Raw genomic sequence first — 21,950 nt, 5'->3', positions numbered from 1 at the left:
TGAGGTCCTGATCGATACTCTACAAATCAATCATCCATTCCTTCTTGACAACTTTTGATTATAAATCTACAGTATATAAGGAGTTCCAACTCAAAGCTAGGATAGCATTCTCTGTAGGAAAAATCTAAACGAGAAGCTAACACTCTTAAAGAATGTAAATCAGACTTTTAAAAAAATTGTCGCCAGTTGTGGTATTACATGGCAGTAGGATTTGCTGAAGGAGGCAGAGGCAGGAGGATCACAAGTTCAAGGCCAACCTGGGCTACAGAGTGAGTTCCAGGACAGCTAGGACTAAGTGGAGAAACCCTGTTTCCAAAACAAAACAAAAATTTGTCAAGTTCAAATTTTGATCAGAGTAGAATTTGTGTTCTTGGAAGAGTTCTATCAAGGAATCCTTAAGGCCAGCTACCTACAGTAATACACAATCACTTTCATGGCTGCTGAGACAATCCCCACAAAGCTTTTCCACAACTGAGAGAGTAACCAGTACTCTACATCCAAAACAGCAAAAGTAAATGGAGTAAAATTAAAGCAGATTTACAAAGGGGCACACACCCCTAAGGTTCTTCTCAACAAACACTGTGTGAAATGAACAGCAGACACCAGTGTCCAAAGAAGGACTGGACACAGCTCTACTGTAACCCCAAACCTACTGCAGGGTCCTTGACCAACCCACTATTAAACTGGAAACATCCAGTCTTTCCTCTCCACTTTCCCTACTAGCCTGATTATTTCTAGAGCTATCTAGAGGACTACAAAACCACCTCACTTTCATATTTTCTTTAAAAAGTTTAATAAGCAGTCAGACTACCCAGCATATAATGGCCCATTTATGAAAACGGAGAAGCCAGATTTTCAAAATTAACAAATTAACTCATTCACCTATAAATAATGGATAAATTTCCAATTGGGTACATGTAAATCAATTTTCACCATGCAGTCTGGACTGTAGTCAAATGAAATCATATAAGGTGCAATTTAAAACATACGAACTTTCCTTAGCTGAAGGGAGACATCTAGAGGCTCCCAAAGCAAGCTACTAGTTTAACTGGCTATGCTACCAAACAAATACTAGACATGAAAGCTGACCTGGACACAGATATAATATCAACCTGATTCCCAACAAAACCAGGACATCCGGATATAGAGAGTATTCTGGAGACACCTAGAAGATTAAAAAAGAAAGTACACTAATTCCAAGGGGGTAATTTGTTCATAAAGTATTTCCTGGCTTGGCTGATCTAAAAAAAATCTCTAACACATCCTTCTGTAACTAACCAGCTCAAATGCACTCAGAGACTGGAGTGGTTGGGTAAGAGATGGAGGTACCCAAGTTCCTGGAGACTACATCCCAGGAGGTACAGGCATCCAGTTTCTCTTCATCTTAAACTGGACCATCTACTCACTCTTTCCTGACTCTAGTCTCATTTGCTCATCTTGTAGATTTTCCAAACTTTCTTCCCCCCACCCCCCAAAAAAACTAACATCAAGCCAGGCAGTGATGGGGCATGCCTTTAATCCCAGCACTTGGGAGGCAGAGGCAGGTGGATCTCTGTGAGTTTGAGGCCAGCTTGGTCTACAGAGCAAGATCCAGGACAGGCTCCAAAATTACACAGAGAAACCCTGTCTCGAAGGAAAAAAAAAAAAAAAAAAACAAAAAAAAGTAACATCTAATGTGTATGTATAGGAAACATATGTAGGAATATACTCCTGAAAGTTAATAGTATTACATGGAGATGATGGGGCTATGTATTTATTTTCTTTTTGTTATTATATTCATTTTCTGATAATACAAAGAAATTTGGTTTTTGTTGTTGGTTTGTACTTGTTTTTGTTTTTGTTTTTTTTGTTGTTTTTGAGATGTGGTTTCTCTGTATAAAAACCACAGCCCTGGCTGTCCTGGAACTCACTTTGTAGCCCAGGCTGGCCTTGAATTCACAGATATCCACCTGCCTCTGTCTCCCGAGTGCTGGGATTAAAGGTGTGTACCACTACAGCCAGCTGTTTCTTAAGACTGGAGTCTCATGTAGCCCAAGCTGGCTCAAACTTGCTATGTAGCTAGCCTTGCACTGCTGCTCCTGCCTCCACCTCCCCAGTACTGGAATTACAGGCATGCACCACCACCACCACCACCACCTCAAAAGTCGTTTATTATTTAAAAAAAAGTTGTTTTGTTGTTGTTGTTTTTCGAGACAGGGTTTCTCTGTGTATGTAGACCAAGCTGGCCTCAAACTCACAGAGATCCGCCTGGCTCTTGCCTCCCAAGTGCTGGGATTAAAGGCGTGGGCCACCACCGTCCATCTAAAAAATTTTAAAAGCACCAAACCCGTAGCATAAGACAGGCTCGGATGGTCAACTCTGTAGTTCTGTCACTTGGGAGGTTGAGTCGGGAGGTTTGCTACAAGTTTGAGGCTAGTTTTGGCTACCAAGTGACACCATGCATAGCCAGAACTCCTTAAAGCTCTTTAGGTCTGGATCTAGGGATAACGTTCAGGAGCACGGAGGGTCAGTGCTAACTACCACACCAGTCAAAGAGACGCAGGGGCTATGTTATCACTGCACTATAGTCAAGAGCTCTGTGTTCAGCAGAAAAGGACACAGCACAAAATGCCACATTTGGCCAGGGCATGCTGTTATCCCAGTACTGGAATGTAGCAAGCAGATCAGCAGTTCAAGGCCGACCTGGACTACACCTGGAGCACACAGGGAAGGAGGGGGAGGGAGGGATGTCTTGATGAAATGAGAAAACTGGATTCAAATTGTGAGGCTCAGGTAAATTAAGCTGTTTTCCACTTTTTCCTCAAATTTTCCAAAGCCTTACCATAAAGATCAGGCCCATGAGAGGTAAAGACATTATACAGAACAATGTTGAGAGGAGCAATCACCAACTTCCCATAATAGTAGCTGTCAATGACCACCACGGGTACCTAAAGTAAAAGAAAAAACAGCAGATGTAGTTTCCAAAATGCTAATGGAAGAACTTCAGAATGAAAAATAAAATAAACTCCTGACGTTTCCTTCCCAAATCAGAAACTACTTAGAACATGAGAGTAAAACAAGAAAAAAGGGAACTCACCAGGAAGAGAATTAGGGCCACCAGTGACCAATGGAAGAAACTCTTCCACCTGTTTTTCAGGGCCAGCGAATCAAAGGCGATGGGTAAACTATTCAACAGAGAAACACAGTAAGACGTTAGTAAAGCACTTAATACTTAGGACAGAGCAAAGACGCCTGTGCTGAGCAGAGAACCAAGCAGCCCTCCCAGGAGCACAGAAGAAAGGAAGCTGGTATGTGACAAGACGTCTTCTCAAAAATAAGCTGGTCTTTCCAAGGACCCATCAAGAGAGACTTGCCACAGACGGACAAGAAACAGACACTATGCTGCTAGACAATCTTGACACTGATCTATCTATATGTACTGTGCATGTAAGACATATTGATTATAAATTCACGTACACTGTTATCCTACACCTACCCAACAAGCACCGACCTCTCCCTTCTGAAATTAACGAGGATTTTATTATATACTTTTAACTTGTAAATAAGTAAATTCTCGGGCTGGAGAAATGGCTCAGAGGTTAAGAGCCCTGGCTGCTCTTCCAGAGGACCCAGGTTCAATTCCCAGCACCCACATGGCAGCTCACAAGTGTCTGTAACTCCAGTTCCAGGGCATCTGACACCCTCACACCAATGCACATAAAATAAAGTTAAATTTAAAAAAGAAAAAAAGTAAATTCTCACGTGTGTGGGAGTCTGCAGGTGCCATGGCGGATGTGGAGGTTAAGAATGACTTTGAGGAGTCAGTCCTGTTCCTCCAGTTATGTGGATTCCAGGAATCAAACTCAGGTCTCCAGATTTGTATGTAAGTGTCTTTCCTGCTGGGCCAACTCTCCCTCAGGGGCTCTCCACTGCATTTTTTGAGAGCGAGTCAACCACTGACCTAGAGCTTATCAGTCAGTCCATCAAGGCTAGCTGGCCAGTGAACTCTAGAGACTCCTCAGTCCCCAGCCCAGCCCTGGCGTTTCAGAAGCACCACACTTGCCTGAAGTGGGTGCGGGGGATTAAACCTGAGTCCTCAGGCTTGCATGGCAAAGTCTCCAAAAATCCTTTTCACCACATTAAATCTGCTCTTTGTTTATCTGTTGCTGTGGTGAGGTCCTATACATTCTAGGCAAACATTTTACTACTAAGCTATACCCTATAAGTACTTTTAAAAATATGGAATACTATATTTAAAATAACATTCATAACAACTATTAAGATTTATTTTTTAGTTATGTGTATAAAATACATTTGTATACATGAGTGCTGATGCCTGCAAAGTCCAGAAGAGGGTGCCTGATTCCCTGGAACTGCAGTTACAGGCAGTTGGGAGCCACCCATCACGGATGCTGGGAACCAAAGTCAGGTTCTCTGCAAGAGCAGCATGTGACCTTAGTCACTGAACCATTTCTCTGGTCTAGTCAGGAAGTTAAGGCAGCACAAACCAGGAAAGAAGTGTGGAAACAGAGTAGGCAAGGAAGTGGAGACACAAAGTCAGGGAAGACATTGGAGCAAGAAAGGGGAAGGGCTGCAGGAGAAACGCCCTAGGGATGAGGAGCACGGGCTGCTCTTCCAGAGGACCCACCTGGCAGCTCCGTTCAGGGGATCTGATGCCCTTTTCTAGCCCTGCAGGAATACTGCATACATGGGGTACACAGACATACATACACTCCTTACACACCTTTTTTTTTTTTTTTTTTTTTTTTTTTTAAGAAAAGAGAAGGACAAAAGGAAACATTTCAATCCTCGGTGACAAGGAAAATAGCAACAAAGAATGGAGCAGTGTGAGAAAACAGCAGTCTTTAGAAGAAAGAGGAAGGGGATTAGCAGGAAAGGGAGGGGGACAAGAGAGTGTACTCCGAAGAGGGATATGGCTGGAATACATTGCATACATGTACGAAAATGTCATAGTGAAACCCAGTATGTATAATTAGTACATGCCAGTAAAAGCATTTTAAAAAGCAAGCATAATGTTAAAGGCAAATTACCTCAAATCTTACTGTCTATATTCTCATTTATAAAATACTAATTATTGCTGGGAGGTGGTGGTGCACGCCTTTGAGCCCAGCTCTCAGGAGGCAAAGGCAGGAGGATCTCTGTAAATTCGAGGCCAGCCTGGTCTACAGATCGAGTTCCAGGACAACCAGGGCTACACAGAGAAACCCTGTCTCAATTACCCAACCCCCAACCCTCCAAAAGTACAAATTATTATATTTTCTTTCAGTGTTGTAAAATTTAGAAATAAAACTTTTGAAGGGTTTGGTAATGCTAGCAATGCGTAGCATTCAGCAGGAGCCTAGTAGTGACTCCTCTCGTTAGAATAAACCACATGAATAAACAATGAGAACAATAAGCTTTTGTTCCAGAGTCTCTGTCAGTCAAACTGATTCCTTTAACTTTAGTTGATGGCTGGACAATCTGCATTGGATACAACACTTGGATTGCCCAGGTGCCCAGTGGTATACAGGAGAGGAATAACTTAAGTTTCTTACCCAAGGGCTGCGCTGAACGGCCACCCTAGGATCGCCCCGGCTGCTACTCCCAGCACAGCAATGGGCGTCTTGTCCATATACCACCCGGTCATGGCGATCAGTGTGGTGTACATGCAGAAGCTGCTAGGAAGGAATGCTACAAGAGCACAGAAACGAAAAGAAAAACAAGAGTCTGAGATTAGATACTGATTTTTAAAATTCATCTGCACTGCAAAATGCCAATATTATGAATCTATTTTGGAAAACCACTATCAGAAACAAGCACTAAGTAAGGCTAGAGGCATGGCTCGGTTGATAGAGTGCTTGCCTATAACACACAGAGCCTGGATTCGATTCCTAGGGCCACAAAAAACTGGGCATACTGGCACACGCCTATAATCCCAGCCCTCAGGAGGTAGAAGCAAGACCAGAAGTTCAAGGGCACCCCCAGCTGTGCAGCAAGTTTGAGACACATGAGGCCCTGTCTTGGTCCATGAGCCCCTGGGTAGAAAGAAATACACAAAGGGAGGAAGCGAAGGAAAGAAATGGGCAGTCAGAGGACATTCATTCCTCTTCAAAACACAAAGTGTACTGATTTTGATTTCCTCACATCTCTTTTCCAAGTACACAAGGCCCCAAGTTACACAATTTTAGTAGCCATCCACTCCTCTCCTGGCCTGCACCTAAATTTAAAGCTTACAAAAGCCAGGAACCTCCAACTTTATTTCAGGGAATATAATTCAAGACTCAGACCCATTGCAGATGATGTATTGGTTCCTTTGGCTCATCTTCTGATATGCTTCTAAGACATCCTGGCTCACCCTGTACCCTATAGGGACACTAGGAAGTCTTCTCAAGGCTCAGAGCTACATTCTGGCCTTGGCATAGCCCCTTAATTATTACATCTGCCATAACTTTGTCATGGCATGCAACAGTCTGAAAACACTCAAGGCCTTTGCAACAACAGCAAGATATTCCTAACAACTCTAAACAAAAATGTGGCTTCTTATGCTTTATAAGGCCTGATTCCTGGAGCAGAAAAGTCAGTTGATTCTAACAAGAACAGAATGAATAGGCAGTGAAATTTAAGACACTCAGCGAGGGTCCACTTCAAAGGCTCTACGGTAAAGACTCTGAATTCATGAGTGCCTCAACTGACAGTGTGAAACTAAAACTCACAGGAAGCTCCACACACATACATTCTGTTTCTGGATTAGCAAAGTAACTAAAACATTAAACATGTGAGATGCAACTTTCACAGATAGATGCTAAATATTGAAGTCAATTCTAGCTGCCAGCGCAGAGTACAAAAGAGCAGAAATATCTGAGGTCTCTGCTAATCTTGATGAAGCAGATGCATTTACTACAGTGGATCTCAAAGGGTGGTCTAGTTGGAGTCCAGAGGTCCCTGTAGAACATTCATTTTGATATATCCAATGAAGAAAATGCTAACCATGCAACTCGGTACAAGGTACAATTGTGTATATTTAGTGTACGTACTAGAGTCTTAATTATATAAACATAAACTAAAATTGAGATAATTTAGCAAGATAATTTTTCTGGAAAATTGGAAACAACCTATCTTTTGTAGCAGGCTGCCTTAGCTCAGAATGTAAGAGTTCAAAGGCAGCACAGCTGAAAAGCCACCAGTCCTACTTAGAACCTTTATTCTAAGTGTCCAGAAGCTAACTATAAAAATAAATGCCCAAGAGATGGAACCTCTATAGAATACATCAAATAACAGGCAGAAAACAGAACCATCAATCAAAAATACTTTCCTCCCCCTGATGGCCAAGAAAGGAAGTGAGTCATTAGGAAGGAGAAGGAACAGAAGGTACTCTGTGAGACTGCCAGTTCCACTACTCACGAATCTGTGCAGTTCACACAACAGTGACCTGCCAAGCACTTGTGTATATAACCTTGTTGGACGAGTGCTTCCTTTCAAGACAACTGTATAGGAAGGTAAAGCTGCTACCCCCTGATCTGCCCTTCTACTTACCAGACGATGAACAAAACATGCCAGTGCTGAGCACCAAGAAGGCCAGCATCATTCGACTCACATGCAGCCCAAATTTCTTGCACACAGCCCTGGAAGAAAAGATAAAGACCATTAATACTGTGGATACTAAGAGACAGAAATTGCAAAGCAAAGAAGAAATGCAGGCCTGTATGAGAAATAACAACGAAGAGCTAAAGTCAAATATAGACCTGTCTAGACTTGTTAGCAATTTCATATGCACAAGAAACCCAAACCTCTTACTCCTGACACAGAAAAGCTCCTTAAGAGGAAATGCATTTAAAAGTTGTTAAGAATGTCATGTGCATAAGAAACAGACTTCTTACTCTTGGCACAGAAAAAAAGCTTGTCTTTAAGAAAAGCTACATATTTAAAATTATGTCTACTATCAATAGGGAAATAGCATGATATAGTGAGAAATAACAGACCCCAGGTTCAGGTAGGTTCAAATTCTGGCTCTGCCATTTACCAGCAGTGGCTAATTATATAACCTGCCAGATTTCACATCTGTAAGATAAGGATAGCAACCATGCCTACATAAAGTGTCTGTGATGATTAATGCCGGAAAAGTACTTAGTGAAGTGCCTAGCACAAGTTGTTTAGCAAAGATTGTTCTCAACACAGATGGTAGAAAAGCAGAGAGGGATGCTTTGTGCAGTGGTGTACACCTTTAATCCCAGCACTCAGGAGGCAGAAGCAGGCAGATCTCTGAGTTCGAGGCTAACCTGGTCTACAGAGTGAGTTCCAGGACAGCCATGGCCACACAGAGAAACCCTGTTTGGAAAAAAAAACAAAAGCAAAGAGGAATAATACAAGGGGTTAAAGGTTTAAGCAGTGATGGGGGAAGGGAGATAAAGAAGAGGGGCAGATTAATCAAAACTAAGGATGTTTGCAGGACAAAGAAATCAAACTAGAGCTAACCTGGAAACGGCCTCCCTGCTGGCTAGCATTCATGGTGCTGGAAGGTGCACTATAGACAACTGAAGGAGAAAAGTCATCAGTGATCTTCTCCAGCAGTGAGCCCTGCATGCCATAATACAAACCTGTCAGGCAAGATGTGTCCACAGGCTCAACAGTGACTACTGTTAAGGGGTAACCAACTGCGTTCTGATGGATCTGAGTCCTCCTTCACAGGAGGAATTCATGCTGAAACGGTAAACCTGGCTAGAAGCCCACTGCTGGGAAGATCCAGGCTACAGTGGGTAAGCTACTATTTCAGTTTTGCTAAATGGACATGTTGTCAACTGTCTTCTGGGGCTGGAGAGATGATCCAATGGTTAACTAGCACTGGCTGCTCTTCCACAAGACCAGATTTCAGTTACCAGCATCCACATGGTGGCTCACAACCATCTGTAACTCCAGTTCTAGGGATCTGGCACCCTCTTTTGGCCTCTCAGGGCACCAGGCACATACAAAGCACATATACATACATGTAAAATATCTTTACACATTAATTTTAAAAAATCTAAGTATTTGTTTATATCCATAGATTAGTGCTATACTCAACCTTGGGCAGAGAAGCATCAATTTACAGTGGTCAACGTTAATGGAGAGACCCTAACCTGCCCAAGTGATGAGAGTAAGTGACAACTGAGTGCTTAGCCCTCAAAGGACATCTATATAAAGCACCAGCACCAGGGTTCAGGAACATGACTGAGGAGGGGATGGAAAGAATGTAAGAGCCAGAGGAGTGCTCTGAAATCCTGTCTTCTGGACGTGACAGGGCCACATCCCTCATCAACTCACTGCAGCTGTGATTACCGGCACAAGACCAAGTCCATCAACATTCTAGCACAAATGAGGGAGGGCTCCCGAGGCCCTACCCACAGCTGAGGACCTACTGATATTGATGGCTACTGGCAAGGGAGTCATTTTTCTTGGGGATGTAGCGATTGGTAGGTGGTCTGTGTTCTAGTGAACTGTTCCGCACCCATTGGCATGCAAGCAGCACTTAAAGAACTCAGTGGGGATTTTTTGTTGTTGGTTTTGGGTTTTTTGTTTTGGTTTGGTTTTTGGGTTTGTTTGTTTGTTTGTTTGTTTGTTTTTGAGACAGGGTTTCTCTGTGTAGCCCTGTCTGTCCTGAAACTCCCTTTGCAGACCAGGCTGGCCTTGAACTCACAGAGATCTGCCTGCCTCTGCCTCTGCCTCCCGAGTGCTGGGATTAAAGGCATGGGCCATCACACCCAGCGCTGCTATTGATTTTAGTATTTTTCATGTGTTAGGCATGTTCTCACTCAGGTTTATTTCATCTGTTTCTTTCTGAAATGGTTTTGATTCATCTTTTAGAAGTTCTTTTAGTGAGAATATATTAATAATAATTTCTCTAATTTGTAGCTGGTTTTTCCTTTTGTGTGTGGTTTTTGTTTTGTTTTTTGTTTGTTTGTTTTTCAACACAGTGTTTCTCTGTGTAATAGCCCTGGCTATCCTGGAACTCGCTTTGCACACAAGGCTGACCTTAAACTCACAGCCACCAGCACCTGGCTGGCTTTTCTTTTTTTAAAAAAATTGGAAATCTGTATTTAGCTCTTGATCTTAAAAGACAGTTCAGCCCAGCACACACTTTGAGCACAGCTGGCATTTGCCTTGGCATTCTGGTTTGTTCTGCGAGGGATGGAGCCCAGAGCCGAGCACGGTATTCAGGCGCTCTGCTGCTGAGCCCTCCTGCCCCCTCTCACACTGTGAAGTGCTCTGTCTGCTGCTGTTGATGGCTCTTCTCTCTGTCAGTCTCACTGCTCAGCATGCCCTCACAGGTACTCCATTAATTCCTCGTCCAGTTTCAAGACCGTTTCTTTATCTCTGGTGCTGTACACAGTGTCACTAAGTTCTTTTTATATTCCCATACTAAGATGCAAGACTTACTGAACTTATGGATTACCTCCCTTTCCCACTAACTCTGGAAAACTGTGAGCTATACCTCCCTGAATATTGCCTCTTCTAATTCTCTATATCAGACATAGACACCTTACACGTTAACTTCCTCTATGTTTCTTTTTTTCTCTATACTTTATTCCTAGCAATTTCTTCAAATTTATCTTTCACTTTACTACTTTGCTTACTAGCAATCTTAATCTGTTTAGACTATCTGAGTTTTAAATATCAATGTTATATAAATTGTACTGATGTTACACACACATATATGTATATATGCATATATATAAAGTCAACATAAAATAATCACATTTTCATCTCTATACGCTCTTACTATTTTTCACACTGGCCTGGTCATTTCTGGAGGTTCTTGCTTCTCTTCATGTTTTCAGTTCCCTCTTTCACTTCTCCACATACAATGCTGTTTTCATTTTAATAATTTCTAATAAATGAAGATTCACAGGCCAGCTTTCTGGTGACTGTTATTTCTGCTAGCTCTTCAATGTCTTGTCTCTGTGATTTCCCTGGTTTGTGTGGGACTTTTACTGGGACTTCTTTGCTCTTTTCTCATGCCTCCTGGAACTGAACCCAGAGCCCCGGGGTGCACATGAAGCAAGAGCTCGAGGCACAGCCACTTCCCAGCCGGACTGTCATACTGTCTTGAGCAGCCGAACTTTACTCCTGGTGATTTTCTGACATCTGCATTAAGAGTCCCGTGCCCTAGGGAAATGTTTACATGATGTATGGAACCTCCACTAATCCCGGACAATTTACCATAAACCCCATCGTGGGACTTAGGAGATGAGACAGGTGATTTGAATTCAGGCCCAACTCCACATGAAAACCAACTTATGGCTACAATCCCCAGAGGGAACACTGGGTTTGTCTTTACCGCTACCCTCGTCAGAGTTAAGGCCAAAAATTAATTTTAATCTGGCACATCTAACTATGGGAAGACTTCTAATAATGATCCTTAACTCTGAGTACCTCTTTTAATGTGTTAAGGCACTATTAAATTTAATGGTTTTTATGTGTTACATTTTTTAAAAGGCAGCTATTTTATTGCTAGAATACTTCAATGCCTAATGGATTCATTAACATTCAATCAACTGAGAGCTACTCGGTGTGAGGCAATGTACTGAGTGCAAATGAGAGCAGAATCTTACACTGGGAATAGTCTCCCATCAGCTCAGCTCTCGGGAAAAAGTGAATCTATCCTTCACTGAGAACCAAAAATAAGGTTTCACTAAATGCTACTAAGACTAGCGAGACATGTAGTGCGAATTAAAATCAGAGGTATGCCAATGGGAACAGGAGTTGGATGCACTCCTCCTCAATTACCTTTCAGACGAGAAGCTGTCCTTAGCTAGAGCGCCAGAAGAGAGAAGGCGTGATCTCTGACAGCTGCTGACAGAGATCTGTGCTACAGTGTGCCAAGTTTTGATACTTACTTATAAAAGTAAAGTTCACAAATACAGCTCACAAAAGCCAGGAGACATCTCAAAAAGTAGAAGACAAGAATCTGAAAGAAACCCAGAGTGAAAAAACAGAAGTCAGCAACACGAGCCAAAAAGCTTGTAAGGATGAAAAGTTGTCATTTGCTGTTGGTAAACTGTTCTATAAACTGATACAATCCTCCTGAAAGCTGAGTTTATTAAGAACCACACAAATTTCCAGATCCCCAAACTCGGTGTACCTACTTCTTTTACTGCAGGAGGGGTGGGAGCTTCCATTCATAAAAACATCTATTGCAGCGCTATTAATTTACTAAAAACTGCAAAATATCCAGTGATAAGTAGATATGCAACTAATCATGCCACATCTATTTCAGAGTATAACAGTCGGGGTTGCAAAGATGGAAAAACGTGATACCTTGTTCATTTGTTGCTAACCCAACGAGTCTTCTCCTTTTCCCTCCCTCTCTCCTTCTAAATACAGGGTCTCACACTGTAGCTCAAGCTATCCTCACCATGGATCCCAGGATGACCTAAACCTACAGCAATCCTCTTGCCTCAGTCTCCCAAGTGCTAGGATTGTACATATAAGCCATAAACAGCCATAAAATTTTAAATACTGATTATTTACAAAATACATCAGCATTACAGCTATGGAAACTACATGCATATGAAAGGCTGGAAAGACACACAATGGTAAGAAGAGATGTGGCAGCCTACTGGGATTAAGGTGTTTAACTCCTATCTTCTAAATGTCTGCACTATGGACTAATTAATTCTATAATTAATGGCACAAGTTTAGTTAAAAATAACAATAAGGGTTATATTGACTAGCTCTTAAGATCAACTTATTTTTATTTTATGCATATGTGAGTTTTGCCTGCATGCATGTCTGTGCACCACCTCCATGCAGTGCCCCAGGAGGCCAGAAGAGGGCATCAGATTCCCTGGAACTGCAGTTACAGATGGTTGTCTTAACTGCCATGTGGGTGCTGAGAAGTAAACCCAGGTCCTCTGGAAGAGCAGCCAGTGCTCTTGAACCCGCTGAGTCACCTTTCAGGCCCTTGCTTAGCTGTTATACTATAGAGCACTGTATGTCAAGAGTGCTGAATCCTCACAGCTGACTCTGCTTCCATACACAGAAAGATAAATGTAAGGTGCCAACACGGAAACCTTGCCCATGCTTATCACTACAACCGACCAAATTCCCAATTGAGTTTTATAAAGAGCCCATGAGTCAGGTTCATTAATAGAACACTGAGAGCCTACGACACAATGGCCACTGTTACAGGTGCCGCGGGGGCAGATGATTTGAGACAAGTGTCTATGATAAGGACTCCTCATAAGCAACGTTTGAAAGTTAGAAAAGAAATGAACTGGAGCTGGAGAGGTGGCTCAGAGGTTAAGATCACATACTACTCTTTCAGAGGACCCAAGTTCAGTTCCCAGCACCCGTGCGTGTCCAGCTCCAAGAGATCTAACACTTTCTTCTGGACTGTAGACACCTGCACTCTCACGCACACACAGACACACACACATAATAAAAATAAATTTTTTAAAAAATGAACTGAAGCCGGGCGGTGGTGGCACACGCCTTTAATCCCAGCACTCGGGAGGCAGAGCCAGGCGGATCTCTGTGAGTTCGAGGCCAGCCTGGGCTACCAAGTTAGTTCCAGGAAAGGCGCAAAGCTACATAGAGAAACCCTGTCTCAGAAGAAAAAAAAAAAACTGGTCTAAGAATGTTCAGCAGGACAATGATGCCATTGGCTCCCTATCAGCACTGTAACTCCAAGTCCCCGTCAGTGCAGAAGGAAAGAGAAAGGAGGTCTAAGGGCAGAATGAGAGAAAGAAAGTGTATAGCTATGGTTTGTCCTAAGCGTTTGAGTTCTAGAAGCTGGTCTCCAGAGAGGGCATTAAGATGATGAACGTACAAGAAGCAGGCCCCAGTAGACAAGCAAGGAGGCTTAGGAGATTCTGTTCAATAAACAAATTAATACTCTCTCAGAAGGGGCAGGTCCTCGTGGGACTGGATTAGTTCCCCTGAGAATGGGCTGTCACAGACTGAGTATGCTACCTCGGCTTTGCCCTCAGGTATACACCTTGTTTCCTTCTGCATCTCCTTCAAATGATACAGTCAGGGTGCCCTTACCAGAATGCTGACACTGTATCATTTCAATTCTCCAATCATTATGTACACCAGGCTAGCCTCAAAAAAAAAAAATCACTGAGATCCCTACCTCTGCCTCCCAAGTGCAGGATGGAAGGCCTGTGCCACCACATCCAGCTGTTTGTTTCCTTTATAAACGACCCAGCCTTTGCTATAGCAACATAAAACGGATAAGGACATAAACACAACTGAGAAAGAAGCCAAGAGATTCGGTTGACAAACTACCAGCATCAGTCTGGAAATTTACCGAGACATTCCGCATAAAGATCAAAATACAAACTCAATTACGTTCCACCATTGTAAAAGGGGGGAGGGGACCAATGACAGAAGTCTCATAAGAGACAGGTAAAAAGAAAGCTAACAGAAGATAACAGGAAAAACATTCCTGCAACTTGTGGGATGAAGGAGGAGTTCATTTAGAAAGACCTAGGACCCAGGAGGAACGTACTTGACTATGTCAAAGGTAAGGATTTCAGCAAAGAGCTGCGGACAAGTCAACAGAGCTGGCGCTCTGAACAAAATGACACTTGCATGACATCTACAGACCAGAGAGAAAAGGAGGAAATCCAACAGCAGCTAGGTGAGGAGGATCACATCTTTTCCCCCCATTCTTCGTTATTTTACTTTTTAAACAAATTTATTTTACATCCCAGCCCCAGTTTCCCTTTTCTCCTCTCCTCCCAGTCCCTTCCCCCACTCTCTTTCTGTTCCCATACCCAAACCACTCCTCCTGTTTAGGAAAAGGCAGGCCTCCCATGGAATATCAACAAAACATGGCACGTCAAGTTGCAGTAAGACTAAGCCCCTCCCCATGCATTAAGGCTCGGCAAGGCAACTCAGTATGAGGACTAGGGTCTCAAAAGCCAATAAAAGAGTCAGAGACAGGCCCTGTTCCCACAGTTAGGAGTCCCACAAGAGGACCACGCTACACTACTGTAACATATATGCAGAGTGCCCAGGTCAGTCCCATGCAGGCTCCCTGGTTGTCTGTTCAGTCTCTGTGAGCCCCTATGAGCCCAGGTTAGCTGATTCTGTGAGTTTTCTTGTGGTGTCCTTGACCCCTCTGACTCCCACACTCCTTTCTCTCCCTCTTCTGCAGGATTCCCTGCAGAATGTTTGGCTGTGGGTCTCTGCATCCATTTCCATCAGTTGCTGGATGAAGCCTCTCTGATGACAATTGGGTTAGGCACCAATCTGGTCACAGGAAACGGCCAGCTCAGGTTATGCATCCATTATTTCAGGAGTCTTAGCTGGGGTCATCCTTATCCTTGTAGATACCTGGGAGATTCCCTTGTGCCAGGTTTTTATCTGACCCCGAAATGCCTCCCCTTTCCAGTAGTCTCTTTCAGTACTCTCCCCTTCAATCTCCCACCAACCTGATCGCTCATGTTCCCATCCCCAACTGCCTCAGTCTACTCACGAAATCTCTATTTCCCTTCCCAGGGAGATCCTGGCATCCTCCCATGTACCCTCCGTGTTACTTAGTCTCTCTGGGTCTGTGGATTGTAGCATAGTTATCTTTTATATTACAGCTAATGTCCACTTATGAGTGAGTGCATACCATGTTTGTCTTTCTGGGTCTGGGTTACTCATTCAGGATGATTTTTTCTAGTTCCATCCATTTGGGAGGCTCACGTCTTAATACCACACTCAGGAGGCTGAGGCAAGAGGATTGCCAGGAATTTGCAGCCAACTGGACTACAAAGTGAGTACCAGGCCAGCCACAGCTACAGAGTGAGAGCCCATCTCAGAAGCAAAAAGAAAACCTAATTTAAAAACAAGTAAAGGAAGCCAGGTAGCGGTGGCGCACACCTTTAATCCCAGCACTCAGAAGGCAGAGGAAGGCAGTTCTCTGTGAGTTTGAGGCCAGCCTGGTCTACAAAGCGAGATCCAGGACAGGCACCAAAACTACACAGAGAAACCCTGTCTCAAAAAACAAAACAAAACAAAAAGTAAAAAATGTGAAAGGGTAATTCACAAAAAAGGAAATCTGATTAACAAATACATGAAGAACATTTGTCCATTATAGCCAAGGAATCCAGCCACAGTGAGAAGCAGTTCAAATACACGAGAAAGTCAGAGGCAACAAACAGGACTGAGGACTGCTGAAGGGAACACTAGGCTTCTAAACCACATGGAGGCTAAACAAGAATATTTTAAGGGTGTTACTTTAAGGGTTGTTCATGTTGCATTTGTTTAACTCTGTGAAGCTGTGTTACTGTGCCTGTGTAAAACACCTGATGGTCTCATAAAGAACTGGCTAAAGCCAGGCGGTGGTGGCGCACGCCTTTAATCCCAGCACTCGGGAGGCAGAGCCAGGCGGATCTCTGTGAGTTCGAGGCCAGCCTGGTCTACAGAGCGAGTTCCAGGAAAGGCGCAAAGCTACACAGAGAAACCCTGTCTCGAAAAAGAAAAAAAAAAAAAAGAACTGGCTAATAGTGAGGCAGGAGAAAGGATAGGCAGGGCTGGCAGGCAGAGAGAATATATAGAGGGAGAAATCTGGGAGAAGAGGATGGGAGATCTAGGAGCCAGAGAAGGAGGGGGACTCCAGGGGCCAGCCACCCAGCTACATAGCAAGCCACGGAGTAAGAGTAAGATTTACAGAATTAAGAACAGGAAAACCCCAAAGGCAAAAGGGAGATGGGATAAGTTAAGGAAAGCTGGCTAGAAATAGTAAGGCCAGGCATTCATAAGACTAAGCCTCCGTGTGATTTATTGGGGGAACTGGGTGGCAGGCCCCCCCAAAGGAGCCAAACAACGACCTTCAACAAGGGCCTCTGTGTGGAGTCCCACCCCTGTGCATGACAGAGCAATTCACACACAGATCCAGAATCAGAGAAGTGCTCACACTCGGAAGAGCAAGAAGGGAGAAAGGCAGCCATGAGTAGAGTGCCAAGCATCACCACACTGTCTTCCACCAACAACCTACTCTCTCTTCAGCATTAGGATGCAGGTGAGGGGGATGAGGGGCGTAGAGACTCTCCAACAGTGGTTCTCAATCTTCCTAATACAGTCAGGACTCTTTACTACAGTTCCTTGTGTTGTGGTGATCCCCCAATCACAAAATTCTTTCGTTGCTACTTCATAACTGTATTATGCTACTGTTATGAATCATAATGTAAATATCTCATAAGCAGGATACCCAATATGCAACCTCTTCAGGAGCTGCAACCTACAGGTTGAGAACCACTGCTCTACAAGCTAAAATTCTCTTTGCAAGTGGGTCCCTATTGACTCGGGCTGGCAGAACTAACAGGGAGAAGAGACTGAAGTATGAACAAAAGGGAAATCTCTCTCCCATTTTACTTGCATCCTGGTTAGTTTTTATTATCAATTTGACATAAACTAGCATAACCTGGGAAGAGAACCTCCCTTGAGGAACATCCTTAATCAAACTAATCTGAGGCCATATCTGTGAGAGACTGTTTCAACTGATGACTGACACAGGAGGACCCAGCCCACTGTGGACAGCACCATCCTAAGCAAACAGACCGGCACTGTATAAAAAGCTAGCTAGAAAGAAGTGGTGGCACATACTTGAATCCTAGCATTGGGGAGGCAGAGATAGACACATCTTGGTGAGTTCAAGGCCAGTCTAGTATACAAAAACAAGAAAGCCAAATGATTAAGGCCAGGGAGCACACCAGCAAGCAGCATTTCTCCATGGTTTCTGATTTACTCCCGGCTTGAGTTCCTGCCCTGACTTCCCTTAATGGTGGATTACGACCTGGAAATGTAAGCCAAACAACCCCTTTCCCTCCAAGTTGTTTTCAGTCAGAATGTTTTACCACAGCAACAGAGGGAACTGGAACATGTGCTGTTCACACCACATGTGTAAGGTTAAGTGAAAGAAGAGGAACACTTCTGGAAACATCAAGTTCAATGTGATAATGGATATTCAACTGGAAATAAAAATGTAACACTGCAAGCTGCTGGTTCTCTACTGAGTCCTCCAGCTTATTTTTCCTCTAACAAATTCAGAGGCAGAATGAAGCCTAAAAAGCCAGAAATGAGATACTTGGTACAAAAAGAAGAGACGGTGTCCTGTCACGTTCTATGTGTGCTACCACCCTGATCATTGTGAAATGCAACTATAACCATGGCTCTCTTCCAAATCTTTTCAATGTGTGTGTGTGGGGGGGGGGGGGGGGTAGCCAAAAAACAAAAACAAAAACACTCCCAGTATTTCCTAATAGATCCTATCAGACCTTACACAGATTTGACCTCTTCCCTATTCCCAGTCTCATTTAATCCAGTCCACCACTTTCCATACATCAAACTAATTTATAGGAGAAACAATGCTGGCCTTTTTCCTATCCTTAGACCTTCAATTACAAACACTGTTCCCAGGGCTAGAGAGATGGCTCAGCAGTTAAAAGTATGTGTTGCTATTCCAGAGGACGGGAGTTCAAGTCCCAGCTGAGCCACCTGTAACTACAACTTCAAAGGTTCTGACACCTCTGGACTCCACAGGCATGCACACACACACGCTATTAAAAATAACAGCTAAAAAGTTCTCGGATTTGGGGCTGGGGACATGGTTCCACAACAAAGAGTGCATGCTATACAAGCATGCAGATGTGAATTCAGACCGTGGCACCCATGTGAAAGCTAGGTATGGATGGATAGCCATGTGCTTTTGTAACCTCAACATCGGGGGCGGAGACAAGTGGCTCCTAGGAGCTCACGGGCCATCTCCTAGGCAAGAGGAGAGTTTCAGGTTTAGTGAGAGACCCTGTCTCAAGGGAGCAAAGCAGAGAGCAATAGAGGAAGACACCTGGTGTCTCCTCTGGCCTCTGAACTTGTGCCCAGGCACATGTGCTCACACAGACCCACAAACCTACACCCACACCCCTACCTCTTCCCAAATTTGGCAAAATGCATACGCCTAGATATTCAAGTAACAAAATAAACTCAAAAAAAAATCCACATCAAAACATACATAGTCAAAAATTTTATCCCTAAGGCAGGTCAGGTTGCAGTTAACTCTTGAGCACTCTACTTAAATTAGACCCTCTTAAATATGCTACCCCATCATGGCTGTACTTTTCTCTTATAAACCTACATTTCTGAATTATTTAATGTTTCTCTTCCCCCAAGGAACTGTAACTTCCATGAAGGCAGACTCAACTTGGTCATTGTTCCATCACTTAACATGACCTATACTAAATCAAAGCTGCTCTATTAGCACGTGCTGGATGATGGGCAGTGAGGTGACTCAGCAGGTTAAAAAGTGTGGCTGCACAAGCCTGACAACCTGAGTTTGATCTGAGACACCTACAGTGGAAGGAGAGAACCAAATCTAAAAGACTGTCCTCTTACCTCCACATGGCTCACACACCCACACCCAAACATGACCATACAGACACAATTTCAAACAAACAAACAAAAAAGCCCAGGCCTGCGGACACAGTAACTCAGGAAATGAGAGGGAAAAGTACATGAGTCCAACAGTTCCAGACTCGTCTATGAAACACAAGACGACTCCTCCAAGAAGAAAAATAAAAAGAAATCAGCCTCTTCACCATCAATGGATTTTGTTCTCTTTTCTTTTTTTTTTTTTTTTAAATTTATTTATTTATTATGTATACAGAAGGGGGCGCCAGATCTCATTACAGATGGTTGTGAGCCACCATGTGGTTGCTGGGAATTGAACTCAGGACCTAAGGAAGTGCAGTAAGTGCTCTTAACCTCTGAGCCATCTCTCCAGCCCCCTGTTCTCTTTTCAAAAGTGCTCCAGACTTACCTGTTGATGGATGTGATTGCTATCAGGTTAGCTACACAAACTTACTATTGATCGATGTGGCCGCTATCAGGGTAGCCACCCTTACCTTATTAGTCTGCAGAATCCGGGCATGAAACGCAGCTGGCCAGGCATGCAGCAACAGGTACGCATACGAGCGAATGGCATACACTGGGGAGTATTCCCACGTCTGAAACCCCTTCCCATAGATGAGGTAGTGTGTCTGAAAGCAGAAACGGATGCGATCAGGGTTGTACTAGCAAAGCCCCTCCTAAGGGGCTACAGGTAAAGATTCTGTGTCAAAACCTTTAGAGACAAAATGTTGAGAATTAACATTTGTAACTAATGAATAAGAAAAACAAATGACCTCATAGTTTTAAATTCAGAAACTAAAAATTTTACTGTATTTTCTTTTTTTTTTTTTTTTTTGGTTTTTTGAGACAGGGTTTCTCTGTGTAGCTTTGCGCCTTTCCTGGAACTCACTTGGTAGCCCAGGCTGGCCTCGAACTCACAGAGATCCGCCTGGTGTATTTTCTTAAAATAAAGTTTAACCAAAACAGAGGCTTTAAGTCTTTTATTTTCCTAAATTATACACACTAAGCAAGCATCTTCCCTCTGGTTTTTGATACAAATGTGTTCGGGTAAATTTACTTCCAAATTTTCTGTACTAGAAGTCAGCAAACAATACATAAACATATAAATCAAGAAACAACATTCAAGTGCACTATCAGTGGCACTATTGTCTTAGTTAAGGCTGCCCTTGCTGTGAGGAAACGCCACTACCCAAAGCTACTTGGGGAATCCAGAGTTTATTTCTTCATTATTATTGTTATATTTTTCATTATTTAAAACAATTTCCAAATTCAAATATATTTTGGTCATATTCTTCTCCTCCCCCAAGTTCCTCCAGATCCTTTCCTCCCTACACACCCAACTTCAAGTTCTTTCTCAAAGAAACAAAGGCCCAATACAAGAAAACAAATAAAACCACATTCAAAAAGGAAAAAACCAAATTCAAAAAGTCACCACCACCCGGCTGAAAACTGATTTTCCGTCTCTCGGCAAGTATAAATGACAGTTCAGTTGTTAACCTTTACCCTAGTGACTAGGTTTCCATTCATTCACTCATTTAAAAAAAAAATAACAAAATAAAATATAATAAAACAAAAACTATCACATTGAAGCTGGACAGGACAAACTAACAGAAGGAAGACAGTTCCAGATCACAGCTCATCATCAAAAGCAGTCAGGACAGGAACTCAAACAGGGCAGGATCCTGGAGGCAGGAGCTGAGGCAGAGGCCATGGAGTGGTGCTGCTTACTGGCTTGCTCCTCATGGCTTGCTCAGCCTGCTTTCTTATAGAACCCAGGACCACCAGCCCAGGGACGGCACCATCCACAATGGGCTGGACCCACCCCCATCAATCACTAATTAAGAAAAACCAAAAACCAAAAAAAAAAAAATAAGCCGGGCGGTGGTGGCGCACGCCTTTAATCCCAGCACTCGGGAGGCAGAGCCAGGCGGATCTCTGTGAGTTCGAGGCCAGCCTGGGCTACCAAGTGAGTTCCAGGAGAGGCGCAAAGCTACACAGAGAAACCCTGTCTCGAAAAACCAAAAAAAAAAAAAAAAAAAAAAAAAAAAAAAGAAAATGTCCTACAGGCCAGCTTGCCTACATCCCGCTCTCATGGAGGCATTTTCTCAATTGAGGATCCTCCCTTTTCTAATGACTCTTGCTTGTATCAAGCTGACATAAAACAAGTCAGCACAACTATTTTGGCAACATCAGAAGAAATACACTTAAAAAATTGGAAGAATGTAGCTTCCCTCTAGGAAGTGGAATCTGGACATGAGGAAAATGAATAACTGTACTTCCCTCAAGTAATTGTTAGCTTTAAAACCTATATCTACAAGTATTACTAAGATTTACAAAACCATTTAAAAGATAATTATAAGCCTCACCTTCAAGTGTGTCAGCTAAAGGCCACAGACTTCAACAGTAACTAAATCAACAGTGTGGGCTTTTTTAAAGATCTGTTTTATTGATGTGTGTATGTCTACATAAGTGTATGCATGCAAGTGTGTGCCTGTAGAGACCAGAAGAGGGCATCAGATTTATCTGTCTGTTTATTGAGACAGGGTCTCTTTATGTAGCCGTGGTGGAGACCGGGCTGGCCTTGAACTCACAGA

The 21,950-nt window shown here is 43.2% G+C and overlaps 1 protein-coding gene across 4 annotated transcripts in view; it reads right to left on the bottom strand.

The window, feature by feature from the left end:
- Alg9 (ALG9 alpha-1,2-mannosyltransferase) overlaps window positions 1–21,950 on the bottom strand; it is a 65,903-nt gene that overhangs the window by 42,310 nt on the left and 1,643 nt on the right. For all 4 annotated transcript variants that reach the window (XR_008222811.1, XM_052760226.1, XM_052760232.1 and 1 more), the window contains exons 3-8: window positions 19,851–19,985; window positions 11,850–11,920; window positions 7,513–7,601; window positions 5,535–5,670; window positions 3,077–3,164; window positions 2,822–2,927 (exon numbers count right to left, since the gene is read on the bottom strand). Coding sequence is in view for 3 of the 4 variants with exons in the window: in XM_052760226.1 (XP_052616186.1) it covers window positions 2,822–2,927; window positions 3,077–3,164; window positions 5,535–5,670; window positions 7,513–7,601; window positions 11,850–11,920; window positions 19,851–19,985 (625 nt within the window). In the remaining variant the exon portion in view is untranslated. The remainder of the gene's footprint in view (window positions 1–2,821; window positions 2,928–3,076; window positions 3,165–5,534; window positions 5,671–7,512; window positions 7,602–11,849; window positions 11,921–19,850; window positions 19,986–21,950) is intronic.

This window comes from Peromyscus californicus, unplaced genomic scaffold (genome assembly GCF_007827085.1).
Source record: "Peromyscus californicus insignis strain IS unplaced genomic scaffold, ASM782708v3 Scaffold_11__1_contigs__length_118956290, whole genome shotgun sequence".
NCBI lineage: Eukaryota > Metazoa > Chordata > Mammalia > Rodentia > Cricetidae > Peromyscus > Peromyscus californicus.
Note: the sequence above shows the minus strand (reverse complement) of the source record. Positions and strands in the feature narration are given on the sequence as shown.